The sequence below is a fragment of the Coptis chinensis genome, chromosome 9 (genome assembly GCF_015680905.1).
Source record: "Coptis chinensis isolate HL-2020 chromosome 9, ASM1568090v1, whole genome shotgun sequence".
NCBI lineage: Eukaryota > Viridiplantae > Streptophyta > Magnoliopsida > Ranunculales > Ranunculaceae > Coptis > Coptis chinensis.
Window position 1 is genome coordinate 80,980,396 of NC_141464.1, and position 14,202 is coordinate 80,994,597.

Consider the following 14,202-nt stretch of genomic DNA (forward strand, 5'->3'; position numbering starts at 1 on the left):
AAGTTCGTCTAGAGCTACTATTTAGGATTACTTGAGTGTATCCCAACTGATGGCTTTAACCTCAATTTTTTTGGGACCTATCAGCCTGTTATTTGATTAACATGCACACGTACAAGACATCACTAAAATTAATAGAAAGAATAAGATAAGGTCAACTTCCTCATTTTCTTGACCACCCCTGTTCTTTTACCAAGAATATTTGGCAGGTGATATTGGTATGGTTAGATTTCAGGGTAACTTTTAAGGACAGTGAAATCCAAGTGGGCTACTCTTAGTACCCTTTGTATAATTATTAGAAGGGGTTATTTGGTGAATATTCATTTGGACTACATGTGTTTTTGTGTTAGCTATTGGTAGGGCTAGAAATGGAGCGGGTTCGGGTTGGATTTTCATTCAAAATTCTTTGCCATATTTGGATTTATCCGGATTCGGGTCAGATTTCGGATATCTATATTCATTAAAAAACACCAAAAAATATACTATTTTAATAATAAGATATAAATTAATTTTTAGACATCAAAATATAAATCTTATTAAAATGATTCGGTTTTCAGATATTCGGGTCAGATTTTAGTCACAAACATAGAAACCATATCCGTTAAAATGGATTCGGATATGGTCGGATTCGGATCGCATCCCGTACCATTTCCAGCCCTAGCTCTTGGTAGTGTTACAAGAAGAATGAATTAAGTATTGGATTTGGTAGTTGTAGGAAAAATGAACAAGGTAAAACAACTAATTATTAATTCGGAGTAGTACTGACACAATGTCCATTGTTGCTCGAGTTTTGTGGCGTACTATGTAGTTCTAGGGCATTATGAAGCTGTTGTGAAAATGACAACGCCCAGAATGCCCGTTACTCCTTCAATGACTTGTACCTCTGCATTTGATTATATCACAAAGTTAAGCTCTCATTTTCACTGTGTAAATTAACCTCCATTTCTCGCCCGACATTCCCTGAGATGGCGTACTCCCCTGCCACTTGTTTGTATGTCAAGATGGAGAAATATGCGCCCACAACGTCACTGTTATTGTTCTTCTTCGTTAAACAAGACAGGACCTTGAATAGTATTCTAACATATTTTCTACGTGCCTTGAATGCCCCACCGCGTTTTTCATAATTAGTCATTTTAAAACTGTATTCAATCAAACAGATAGTACATATTTAAGAATAAATACAAAAGACAGCATGTATATAATTAGAGGATTAAAGAATGAAAAGAAAATAAAACGGTTTTGTTGGAAGACTAAGACCCTTATCTTCCAAGCTAATGTGAATATGAATGCAACATCATTTTCAGAATCTTCTTACTTACTTGATGACATTACTCATCTACACCATATAACCTTCATATTTAATAGCACCTTTTGTAAACTTCACATTCACAACCACTTAGGATCAATCGCTTGAGCATAGAGAGGGAGGGACTTCCAAAGCTAATAGTTAGGAAAAATATGGGTAAGGCAGCTGTAAGTCAAGCATCACATAAAATATGTAAGAGTGATAAACAGCATGTCAATAGTCTCTTGAAGGCGTTGCGTCCTAAAGTATACATTACAGACTGTTCAAGCTTCAAGAAGCTTGTTCAAGATTTAACAGGCCATGGAAAAGATTTAACAGGCCATGGAAGTGAACCTGTAACCTTCACTCCCCCTCCAAAGCAAGAAGTACTGCATTACCAAGTCCCAGTTATTGATCTAGAAGAATATGTTGAGCCAGAGAGTAGTCCAGAGTTATCTGTTGATTCAACAGACTCAAACAATGAAATGTTATCGCCACTTGCTGCCTTTACGGCTTTACAAAGCTCTTGGATGTCGATGAACCATGAGTTGCCTACTTATCAAGAGCTCGATTCTTGGCCCACGGAAATTGAAATTGACTCATTTCCAATTTATGATGATTACAGTTTTCAGAGTGAGGATCCAATCTATGAGGATTACAATTATCAGAGTGTAGAGGGGATTTGCATTTCTGATTTTGATTATTCGGAGATATTTAACCTTCTTTGAGATATTACAAAAGAGGATGAATCTGCCTATGGAGCTCCTGATCAATTTTCTAACCTCACAATTCTTTTGTAACTATGATGAACACTTTCTTTTTCCCTTTTATCTTTTTTGGATGTGTATTGTACAAGAACACAGAGACTCTGTGTACATGTATCTTGTAGACTTTGCACTCGAACATTTTTTACACCACCATCCAATGAATATTTGGCATGTTATTAGAGAGAATTTGACCACTGGTCGTTCTCCAGTAGTAGCTTGCTGGACCTTCTCCAGTAGTAGCTTGCTGGACCTCCTCAACCAAAAACAACTTCACCTATTACATCAGCTGAATTTTCCTTTGACTTCATAATATAGGCTGAGTATACAATATTCAGTTTCCTCCAACATATCAATCAACATGAATTTTCCAATTGCAACCAAAATACAATGAACAGTAGGGGAAAAATAAAATGAAAACTGATAAAAAGGACTAAAGCCGGTGAGTTCGACAGGAGGATATTAGATTTAGATCATAGTATATTAGTATGTTTGATTTACTGCAGTATCATGTTATATAGCCAGCTAACTAATTCTATAGTCACAAAAATGAAGAGTACTATCCAAACAATTCTCGTGAACTCCGTGGAAACACGTTATGCATGAATATCAAGATGTCACATTGTTTTGCCAGAAGTGCTTCATAAGGTTTATTGCCTGAGATGTAGGCATGTAGCGGCTGATGCTGATTCAGTTTTGAGAATGCACCATAGTTCCATATTGCATGATCACCATGATCACACAGGTTGAAAGAGGGGGAGAAAATGAGATCTGGGGCTCGAACCATCCGGCATCAAATAGTTACCCATCTCACTTAAAACAGGCTTGCCAATAATAATAAAAAAAATCCACATTTTCTTGAGTGCCTCTCAAATACTGCAGCGGCTTCAGGATAAATTCTACAAACAGTACAAAAAAATAGTAATAATGATATTACTAAAACCCTAGACTCATTCCAAGTGCAACCTCATGAAGCAATTCAATCTGAAAACTCCAATTAGAATCCTCTGGTCATTTCCATTCCAGAAACCAGTCAGTGCATTAGTACTTGTTGGTTGTAGACATTGAAAACTTTAAAGCAACATACAGCATGTACAATAAGTTTACATCAAGACAATCCCAGCACGCTATCTTTTAAGACTATTACATTGAAATGGTCCAGAGAAATGAGACGATGTTTGCATTTATATTGTTCCCTTCAATCCAAATCGATCCTTAGTTATAACTATTGATGAATGCAGTTTGGAATCAATAATTACAGAATTATCAGAACAAACAGATACAAATGAAAAAAATCATTTGGTGCCCATGAAGCTAATATACATCTGGCCATTGCATTGTCTACTACTTGTCCACAGCAAACCAAATTAGTACTCATCGTACTCTGAATCCTCAAGATCATCTTGATACTCACCACGTTCCTGCCCACAAGTAAACATGAAATCTATTCTTGATGTCCATTGCAACCAAAACTAAACATCTATGCTCAACTCACCAGCCTTTCAACCAAAAAATACAGAGTCTGTGATGTAAATACCAGGTGTTTCGCTTTTATAGTAACCTGTGATTTACTATAAAAAAAGCATCTGCTATTTACATCAGTATGACTTCGTAAAAAAGTTACCTTTCTCCTCTCATAGTCCGCCATGGCCTGCTCAAACTCTTTTCTTTTCTCTGTGGCTATGTCATAGTATTTAACTTTCTCCTGGAAAAAAGCCAGGAAGAAATGCCAGACAGCTAATAAGCATTGGTTTTCGATAAATAAAATAAACAGACAAAAGTTCAAATGATCTATCTTCTGATGCCGCACATGGGCAAAAGGGAAAAGTACCAGACACAAACTAACATGTCAAATACTGTTTGCAAGAGATAAAGCCATGGAGACGAAAATCGCAACAGACTTGGAAGAATTTCCTATGCATAGTAAATCTACACCCATACAATATTTGTCAAAGAACTACGTAGTTTAGAAGAAAGACAGATCTTGTAGGCTTGTAGCCAACATTGTAGCTAAAAAAGTTTCTAATATGCCTATAGGTGGATACATTGAACATGTAGGGAGACCTCCATGGATTCATAAACGGGAGGTCCCATATCAAGTATACCACAGGATGTCTTAACTGACAGCATTCCCACTTACAACGTAACCTTTCTTTGATTTTTAATAGAATTTTTAACTTACCTAGCCAAAAAAAGAAAGACATTGCTTTCAGACCACCGTCATTATCATCAAAACTTGAGAATCACTTCAATGAAAAATTGAGGCTCTATAAACCAGAGATAGTAGTCCAAGACTATGTTTTTTTTTGAAAAGTAAATTTTATTCAATTGGTTGCACAATATGGTACAAGTGTGAGAGAAGCTCACTTACAACTTACAAGGTGCAACCAGTGCACAAGTGGACTAGATACCTCCTAAGACCTCTTAGCAATACCCAATACCGTAAAGCTCTTCTAAAAGAGAAATTACGCCCCAAACGACGACCTGTAGGCCCCAAGATTCCACCCTATCACCAGCAACAATGTTATTGCTAGAGGTGTACCTAGTTAGTCAACATGATCATCTTCATGTTCCCTCTCTAGGATAGACTGAAGCCCCATAGTTTGTTCATTCCCACAGCTCTTAGTGTTATTCCCATGTATTTTCCCGAAAAGCTTTTCAAGGCCCATTCTTCCCGATCCAGATGTTATTCCCAAGTTGGTTGCCAATGGCATGACCATGTATTTGATCCAATTGCGAGAGTTGTCAGTCCAAGACTAGGTGTGAGCAATGTATAGAGCAGAAAGAAATAATTAATAGAAAACAGTGAGGCACATGTTGAACTTAAGGCAGATTTCACCCTTCCTAGTTCCTACAGTACCAAAACTTTTGGAATGATTATTTCAAGGATACAAGGTGTAAGATGGAAAATTGTGCTCCATATTAGCACTTCTAGGGAGCCTGTCTGTGTACTCTCATGCATGAAAATCAACGTCTCCATGGTCATTTTGGTACACATGGGTCGTAACATCCTTACCAGTACCATTCTCACCATGGATCAAACCATGTCCACACACAGGTCCATGGGTCATGGGCAATCAAGTTATGTGATCCACAAATAAATGGACCAACTGGACCCAAACATGTAGTGATCCACTCATCCACATGGATGCACATTGGGTTCTGAGAAACTGCCTCTAATATAAAGAGTTTTTTTTTTTTTTTTTTTTCATTTTTCAAGAAGAAGAAAAATCCATATAAATCCATGGATTGAGCCAGTAAATCGGCCCACACAATACAAATCTAGACACTTTCAGCACTTCACCAGGACCTAATTAAAGATATATATATACAATGACAACGAAGGTGTCAGATCACAAATCAGTACTGGCTAACCTCATAAGTCATTGTTTTCCACTTCTCTCCACACGCCTTCCCAACCTGGAAAATAATAGTAAAGCAAGAGTCGTGAGGGGAAAAAAAATAAAGACATTACATTGCTATATGAACTACATACATCACGCATCGATTTAACATCTGGATTCTGTTCTTGGTATCCGCCACGAAAGTCTTCCCTACAAGTTGCAAATATGGTTTGGTTAGATGCATAATCACATATAGTAAAGCATTATCGGACACACGTATATAAAGACATGATCCACAGCTTGAGTCAACTTATGAACAAGTACTATTCAATATTTATATAGAAAGAAAAACTAATAATAAGAAAATAAATAAAAACAACAACAACAACAGATTTCTTTGCTATAAAAATAAAGGATGTATACTTAATTATTTATCCAACAAAGAAAGGGATATCTAACCAACAAAGATGATATCTCCTTTGGTACTCTAACTAGTTGGTCCAAGAGGATATTAAGTGAAACCATTCACACTTATTGCTTCCTTTTAGTTTGCCCTTCACATGCTATGATATGTACTAACTACACCTACAGTTCTACACTATTAATTGGGAGGGTGAATCTCCTTATCTCACTCCTACATCAAAATTATCACCTCAAATGAAGAGATCAACCGCACAAACCACACATAGTTCAAGGTGTAATCTAAACCCTAAATGTTTTTCTAAGACAAATTTTGGAGAGTGAGTCATAAGCCCATAACATGATGTTATCACCAAAATGTATGATTAACAGGAAAGAACTATATGTTTCACTTACTAGTTATACTGACGGCATGATAATTAGGCTTGAAGTTCATCTGTGTAGCTATAAGGAGCTACGTTTTCAGTTGTTACCCAATTCCATTATTTGCTCAAGACAAGTTGGAAGAAATACATCTAGTTTTGCTCCGTTACAGCATAATGAATATTAAAGCATCTGATCACTCACAAAGCACATTTAGAATAAACTATTAAGAGCCTGAAACACTCCTGCTTCATCACCACAGCAATGACTTCAATATCCGAAACAATTGTTATAAAACACAATACAAAATCCTCAAATCAAAAACAGAACAAGTCTTGCCACATTCAATGCTAATCATAGTTTCTTACTTAAACCCTGTTACCCGGTAAAGTCACCCTCTTTTCTGTTCTCTTATCGCGCTCCATATACCCCAATTATTTATCCTCAAACATTCATGTTCCAACATTTCCCTACTCCTTTTCCAACTAACATGAAAATATAACACTAGCCCAAAATTCCCAAACATAAAAACACAACATAAGAGTAATAAAAACATGACATGTGTAAATAAAGAACTAAAAAAGTTGAAATATTGATACATACAAATAGTAGAAGAAAGCAGTTGGGGGTTTTTAGGCTTGTGTTTATCTTCTTTAACTGTTTTTGACTTCTTGTGACTAGTTTTTCGACTTCTTTGGTGAAATGGGCTTCTTCTCTTTTGCACTACTACTACAAATAACTCTACTTGATGACCTTGTTGTTCTCTTCATCTTCTCTGGGGAGTTTTGCTTCAAGTACTGGTTTCTGAACAGTGAAAAAAGTTACAAAGTAAGAAACTTTAACAAAGTAAAACAAATGAAAATGGTAATTTAAAGGTTTCAGGCATGGTATACTTACTTGTCAGCTACTTGTGCAGAAGAAGAAGAAGCTTTCTTCTTCCCCATCTTTCCTTCTCTCTGTTGTATGATAGATAGAGTTTTTTTACCTTTACTCAAAACTTTGGTGGCCGATATTTCGCAAACAGTGTATGGACTGTAATCTCCAAGTTTCGGGCCTATGAGATTTTAAAACCCAAGCTCATACCCAACCAAATTGGGCCCTAATCCAACAACAACTCTCACAATTAGGGGTAGAGGTGGAACTTGGGCGGGTTGAGGCCTAACCCGAGTTTCAAATGTTTCAATCCGAGCCCGGGACCAAATCCTACTCGGTCTTTAAATTTTCAGCCAAAGCCCAATTCGAGTTGGTCGAGTTGATCAAATTTGGGTTTTAATATTAAATAGTGAAGAACTCGACGCATTTTCACTGTTAAATAAATAAATTAAGAGATAAATAACACTAAAATTTAATATTCTAACTAAATCAAAGATATTTGATTATTTGAAAAGAAAATTAACCCGATTGATTCAATTACTCGATCTCTTTAACCCTTAACCTTATTTTTTACAAGAATAAATCATTATAAAAAAATAATATAACATAATAAAATGAATTAAATATATACGTACATATATATAAACGGGTTCGGGTTTTTCGGTTATTTGATATTCTAACTCGAGCCCAACCAGAAACTGAGTCGGGTTTTGATTTTACAAAACCAAACCCAGACCATGAATCTGAAATGCTAGCCCAGGACCAACAAAAGTCGGGTTTTAGCCTATCGAATTTGGGCTAATCCAACCCGAGTTCCACTCCTAATTGGGTCGGGTTGAGGCATAACCCGAGCCCAACGTGAGTTTCAAATATTTCAACTTTAGACCAAGCCAATTTTCAGCCCAAGCCCTAGTCAAACCAATTCGGGTTGGGTTGGATTATGTCGGGTTGGTCAAGCTTCTTGGGTTTTATTTTGGAATTAAAAGGTAAAAAATACCAAAATTTAAATCTTATAATAAAATCAAAGAGATTTGATTGTTTGAAAGGAAAACTAACATTGTTGATTATATTATTCTCTCTAAAATATAGATTCTCAATTTTTTTTTTTTATAAAAATAGAATGATTGAAATATATATGAACATATATGCACACGGGCTCGGATTTTCCGGTTTTTTTATATTATAACCTGAGCCCAACCTAAAACCGAGTTGAATTTTGATTTTACAAAATCAAGCCCAGACCACATATATAGCATGTTAATAAAAATCGGATTTTAGTCAATCGGGCTTGGGCTAACCGACCCAAGTTCCACCCTCTACTCACAATCAAAGTTTTGAGTCGTTAACAACGAGGACAAGCTGGGATACGTGGAGAAATCTATCTGCTACTCTCCTTAAACCTCACACTTAACTTGCCTCCTTCTCTTCTATAAAACAAAAACAAAAACAAAAACAAAAAACAAAACCAATCCTCCTTCTTCACCTTCTCTGAGATTCATCCTCAAATTCCATTTTCGAACATGCAAGCTTTACAAGCCCCATCTCTTCGTTCTTCACCACTGGAAGTAATCCGTCAGCAATCCCCACTTCTTTCTGAACCAAAAAATGTAAAAAATTCCAAAGCAAAGATCTTTTCATCACTTTCCACATCAGCATTACCTAGTAGAGAGAAAGACCCCAAAAAGAGAGTTGTAATTACAGGAATGGGATTAGTATCAGTGTTTGGTAATGATGTGGATAAATATTATGAAAGATTATTGAATGGTGAAAGTGGGATTAGTTTAATTGATAGATTTGATGCTTCTAAATTTCCTACTAGATTTGCTGGTCAAATTAGAGGGTTTAATGCTACTGGTTATATTGATGGAAAAAATGATCGTAGGTTAGATGATTGTCTTCGTTATTGTCTTGTTGCTGGTAAAAAAGCACTTGAAGATGCTCAACTTGGTGGTGAATTGCTTTCCAAGGTTTGTTTTCCATACATTGTTGTTTTAGTGGTCTTGCATGTTGGATCTGTTTGTGGGATCAGTTAATTGGACAAGGAAATGTGATTTAGGTTCTAAAGTTTTGAAATTTATCTAGAATTGGTAAGCATTTGTTAGTGTTGAGAATTGAATTAGCTGTGTCTCGTGTTTTTTAACTGCCTAGAACTTATCGAACTATGAAATATTTGATTCCATGTCTTCCTTTTAAATCTCCGGGCGGAGTTTTGTTGGGCTGTCACATGCATTAGAAGCCCGATATACCGCATGCATTGATTACTATGAAATTGCATGATGTGGTTTAGCTTTTTTGTTGGCTATTTTTACATACTTTATTTGAGTAGTTGAATCAAGTCTATGCAAGAGTTCCAAGAGGTTTTGGAGAGTATAATGCATAATGCACAATGGAATTTCTTACATTAGTGGCATACTTTGTGTGCGTTGTGTGATTATATTTGCGTCTTTGGACGGATGGAATAAACTCATGCTTCTATTATGTTTTAAGTGGCATACCAGCAGATCTACAACAAGGTCTACTTATGCTTGGATGACTCTATGTAAAGGCCGAAATGCCTCCATCTAAGTGGTTTTGGAATTTTAATCATTAGGAAATAAGATTTAGTTATATTCTTCTTCATTGAATGAAAATAAACAATAAGGAATTCATTAAAATCAGAAACATCTACACAAGGACTTCTAGCTACAGCATAAGTGTGGCACTGTAATTCCAATAATATCCTCAAACTTTGAGAGAATTATTCCAATGTTCCAAAGAGTTGGCTGATGGTTTCGTAATCCGGCTGAGATTTGAAATTTCTATGCAGTGTTTATTGTCTGTATGGGCCACATAGTATCAAGAATTGGTAATATATGAAATATGCGATCACAATAATCTCTAGTTTGTTTGTTTTTTAAATAAAAGATGTATTTAGTGCAAATTGCAAGCTTTTATGTGTATTTATTGGTATTTGCTATTATCTATTCTAGGTTTGTACTTCTACATGGTTTACATCATGTTTGTCCCATTTCATTTCAGGCTATAGCTTCATCCTATATTGAATCTTGGTGTAGAATGTCTGTTATGAACTATTTGATTATGGACAAGATGTCACCCTCACTGCATTTACTGCTCTTATGTGACTTTTAGATTGATAAGGAGAGGGGTGGCGTGCTTGTTGGAACTGGAATGGGTGGCCTTACAGTATTCTCTGACGGTGTTCAGGCTCTAATAGAGAAAGGTCATAGGAAAATAACTCCATTTTTCATTCCCTATGCTATAACAAACATGGGCTCTGCACTGCTTGGAATTGAGTTAGGGTTAATGGGTCCAAACTATTCAATCTCAACTGCATGTGCCACCTCCAATTACTGTTTCTATGCTGCTGCCAACCACATCCGGCGTGGTGAGGCCGATTTGATGATTGCTGGTGGAACGGAAGCAGCAATTATACCTATTGGGATAGGGGGTTTTGTTGCATGCCGGGCTTTATCACAGAGAAATGATGATCCACAAACTGCTTCAAGGCCGTGGGACCAAGGTCGAGATGGCTTTGTTATGGGTGAGGGTGCTGGAGTACTGGTATGTTCTAGATGAGACTCTTCAGCTAGTTTAGTTAACATGTAATTATTTAGCACATTTTCCGTTGGTCATACTGGAGCATGATTATAGTAAGAAAATCTTAATTACATTCCTCGCATTAATGTTCACCTATTGTTGCATAATGTTTGATCTGGTCATTCGTGTTAGGTCTTGTCCTCGTACATTAATTTATTCAAAGTTCTTTTACCAATCAGAAAAAATATAAGATGTATGTGAAGGATCAGTGTTGCATTATCGAGTTGATGCTTGTGGTGCTTTTATACACATCTCCATTTTAATAGTTTTTAAGTTTCTGATGTAGGCAATATTGATTTCTGAAGTGCATATCTTGTTGTGTTTGTATTGATCCTTAGAGTCAGTACGAAATCCAAACTCCAAAGTTTGTCATTTGGTGAGGCCTCTTTGTGAGTTGGATACCATGTCTCTCTCTTTCTCTGTCCACTTTACAATCGAGGTGTGCCAATGGGTACTAGTCGGCTTATACATTGGAACCTTATGTAGAGGGTTTACATTTAATGCTTTACGATCAGATTACATCCCGCCTGGCATAATCTCAGCTCATTATTGACCCAATACCTACTAGACGGGTAATTAGCCAGACAGACAGAGCTAGGGGAATGAATGGGGCTAGACCTCGAGCCCTTGCTGTTATGGAGGGGATAGCGGAAAAGAGAAATTCGCCTTCATTATTTATTGGGTCTGGCGTTTCTATACTGGAACAATGGATCCCAACCTGAACAGTATATGCCAAGGATAATTGATTATGCTCACTTTAATTAGCTTGCACACCAAACACTTCTCTCCTTTGGTCGTGATATAACTACTATGATTAAATTATGTTTTTGTTCATTACTAATTGTTACTGCATTACATTGGTTTGATTCAATTTTGTATTATGGGGTTGTATATCTCATTATCTTGTTCCTATAAAACTTGTAACATTGTTAACAGGTCATGGAGAGCTTGGATCATGCAATGAAACGAAATGCTCCAATTATTGCCGAGTACTTAGGAGGCGCGGTCAATTGTGATGCCCATCATATGACTGATCCCAGAGCTGATGGACTTGGTGTCTCAACATGCATTGAGAGGAGTCTTGAGGATGCTGGTGTGTCTCCAGAGGAGGTACTCTCTTTCTCCTTAAAACTGATTATGGCAAAATGGATATTTTCTTCATCACTGTTTTTTAGCTGACAACATTGTTGTAAGGCATGTTTGTATCTTTTGTGATGGACAAGAGGTATATAACATGGAGACTTTGTTTCCCAAGAATGTAATGAAGGCATTGTGCTTATAGGGACAGTCCATGATTTGGTAACTAGATCTGTTGTTGCTAACTGTTCATGGTTATTAGACTGCCAAAAGGGAGTTTTCTCCAAATTCGTTCTTTGAAAAAAGCTAATAGAACTATTTTGCTTTCCTAGGTTAACTACATAAATGCCCATGCAACTTCCACACTTGCTGGTGACTTGGCTGAGGTGAACGCAATAAAGAAAGTGTTCAAGAACCCTTCAGGGATAAAAATAAATGCAACCAAGGTAAATTTACTCTCTCAAGCACTAGATTTATTAGTTTATTACTTGGCACTCTTAGATCCACAAAGGTATTAATCAATTGCTGATATTTGGTAATAGTGACTTACTAAATTGTGAGATCATCCTGAATGTTTCAGCCCTTAACATGTGTTGATTTTGGCTCCAAGAGTGCTTTCATTATCTTTCGAAGAACATGTTCAAGATTATATCCTTCCGTCTCTTTCTAAGCTTTTGTTGTATTTGTGATCTTGCTTCTTTTGATCATTATGTTGTTTTTCAGTCTATGATAGGGCATTGCCTTGGTGCAGCTGGGGGCCTAGAAGCAATTGCTACAATAAAAGCCATAACTACAGGATGGCTCCATCCAAGTATTAACCAATTTGTAAGTATTCTTGCAAGAATTGTTTGCAACTTACTTTGAGATGGGACATAGGTACCTAAGTATCTACCTTATAAAGAATGAGAAGTGAAGTTAAATAAGTTCCATTATAAATATTTGATATTTAATCATTCTGTCAAATTGGCTTGTTTTTTTCATGTACTACAGAATCCAGAGCCGGCAGTTGAGTTCGATACAGTGGCAAACGTAAAGAAACAGCATGAAGTGGATGTTGGTAAGATGTTGTCATGTGGAACCTTTTGCCTCAAATTTTATTACCAGTTTATATATTTAGTATGTATTTCTACTTCCTCCAAACAAATGACAACCAACCTTTTTCTGTATATTTGCAGCTATTTCAAACTCTTTTGGATTTGGAGGACACAATTCTGTTGTCGTTTTTTCAGCATTCAAGCCTTGATTTTTTGTTGTCTTTATTTATGCAAGGAAGAACAACGATTCTGCTCTTCTCGAATGTTATTGAGGCTTTTCCTTTTTGCCCTTTTTTGTGACAATAATTCTGTAACGAAACTCAATGACATGTTTCTCCCGTAGATGTCAACATCAATGAGCTGGTAGTGTATGAGATTTTGATCAGTTTTGTGGTTAGGATGTTGATTTAAAGTTCCTTCTTTCAAGTTATTTCTTGGCGTGTTCAAACTTTAAAATTTTGATTCTGCTGCAGTTAGGTAAAATATGCTTTAAAAAAAACAATTAACCCCCACTTGCTTGGGTCTTCATAACTGCTTTTCTGGTGCTTCATTGACATCAATCAGGCAGCAACATCCTTGTTTTTTTAAGCTGATGTGGTGAAAAAATAGCAGTTGTAACTCTACAGTGGTTCTACCTTCCGAGTAGGCAGCCAGCTCGAGACTTCGTGTAAACTTTGCTGAGTGCTGCTGACATGACTGTTTGACAATGTCTCATTGTCCCTATGGTCATACATTTACCTTTTTCAATACACATTGTTGGAAGATATTTAAATTTTGTCATGTTGAACAAGGAACAATCAACACAATTCATTTAAAAGCAATTTGATATATCATACATACATAGAGTTGTGATCCAATTGAAACGGGAAAATCCCATATTGCGTTACTGGTTTAACCATTTTCTAGGTTAATCATATGAGGTCCTGTATTGGGCACTCATAAAATTGCATTGGGTAGCCTCCGGCTCAAGCCCAACAACTAAGTCCAATATAAATAGCCCAATACACCCCTCAACGCATACCGGCTACAAGCTTTTGTAACCGCTTGTACCGGTATCATCTCTCTCACGAGTTTGAGTTTGGCATCCAAGAAATTTGAGTTTGCATCCAAAGAAATTTCGAGTTTGGCTGTCCAATCTAACCATTGTTAGTACAAATTTTTAATTCGAGTTTGAGTGGAAGATTGGGTTGATTAAGTGGAAGTTGATTTTTAAAATGAATCTCGTGAGTCGTGACAAACAAATCAAATTTTTTAAGTCCAAACGACTCGGCTATGTCGCCTAAGAGAGTCCCCAAACGACTCAGCCATATCGTCTTGGTAACTGCCCAAACGACCCCCGCCATATCATCTAACTAAAAACCCAAGAGCGAAGACTGCTTGAGTAAGACCGTTTTAGTATATACTTAAACGACATTGCGAGACCGTTTGAGTGTACACTCAAACGACTC

At 36.6% G+C, this 14,202-nt stretch overlaps 2 protein-coding genes across 2 annotated transcripts; one reads left to right on the forward strand and one right to left on the reverse strand.

Moving 5' to 3' along the window:
• Positions 1 to 3,200: 3,200 nt before the first annotated feature.
• On the reverse strand, positions 3,201 to 7,117 carry LOC147478593 (HMG-box (high mobility group) DNA-binding family protein). Its single transcript, XM_086586267.1, is given in 7 exon segments — positions 3,201 to 3,467; positions 3,671 to 3,751; positions 5,422 to 5,466; positions 5,543 to 5,600; positions 6,777 to 6,807; positions 6,810 to 6,940; positions 7,071 to 7,117. Coding segments are annotated over 7 exon segments (447 nt in total). The 3' UTR covers positions 3,201 to 3,413.
• A 1,304-nt stretch (positions 7,118 to 8,421) lies between these two features.
• KASI (3-ketoacyl-acyl carrier protein synthase I) lies at positions 8,422 to 13,184 on the forward strand. Its single transcript, XM_086582970.1, has 7 exons — positions 8,422 to 9,013; positions 10,176 to 10,607; positions 11,580 to 11,753; positions 12,053 to 12,166; positions 12,444 to 12,545; positions 12,711 to 12,777; positions 12,896 to 13,184. The coding sequence occupies exons 1-7, from the start codon at positions 8,567 to 8,569 to the stop codon at positions 12,961 to 12,963; spliced, it is 1,404 nt and encodes a 467-aa protein (XP_086439096.1). The 5' UTR covers positions 8,422 to 8,566; the 3' UTR covers positions 12,964 to 13,184.
• Positions 13,185 to 14,202: the final 1,018 nt, after the last annotated feature.

Bases quoted from the DNA above. Each gene is read 5' to 3' on its own strand.
- KASI (XM_086582970.1), top strand. From the start codon at position 8,567: ATGCAAGCTTTACAAGCCCCATCTCTTCGTTCTTCACCACTGGAAGTA. The intron at 10,608-11,579 runs GTATGTTCTAGA...CATTGTTAACAG, and splicing joins GTGAGGGTGCTGGAGTACTG to GTCATGGAGAGCTTGGATCA. The intron at 12,778-12,895 runs GTAAGATGTTGT...GTATATTTGCAG, and splicing joins ACAGCATGAAGTGGATGTTG to CTATTTCAAACTCTTTTGGA.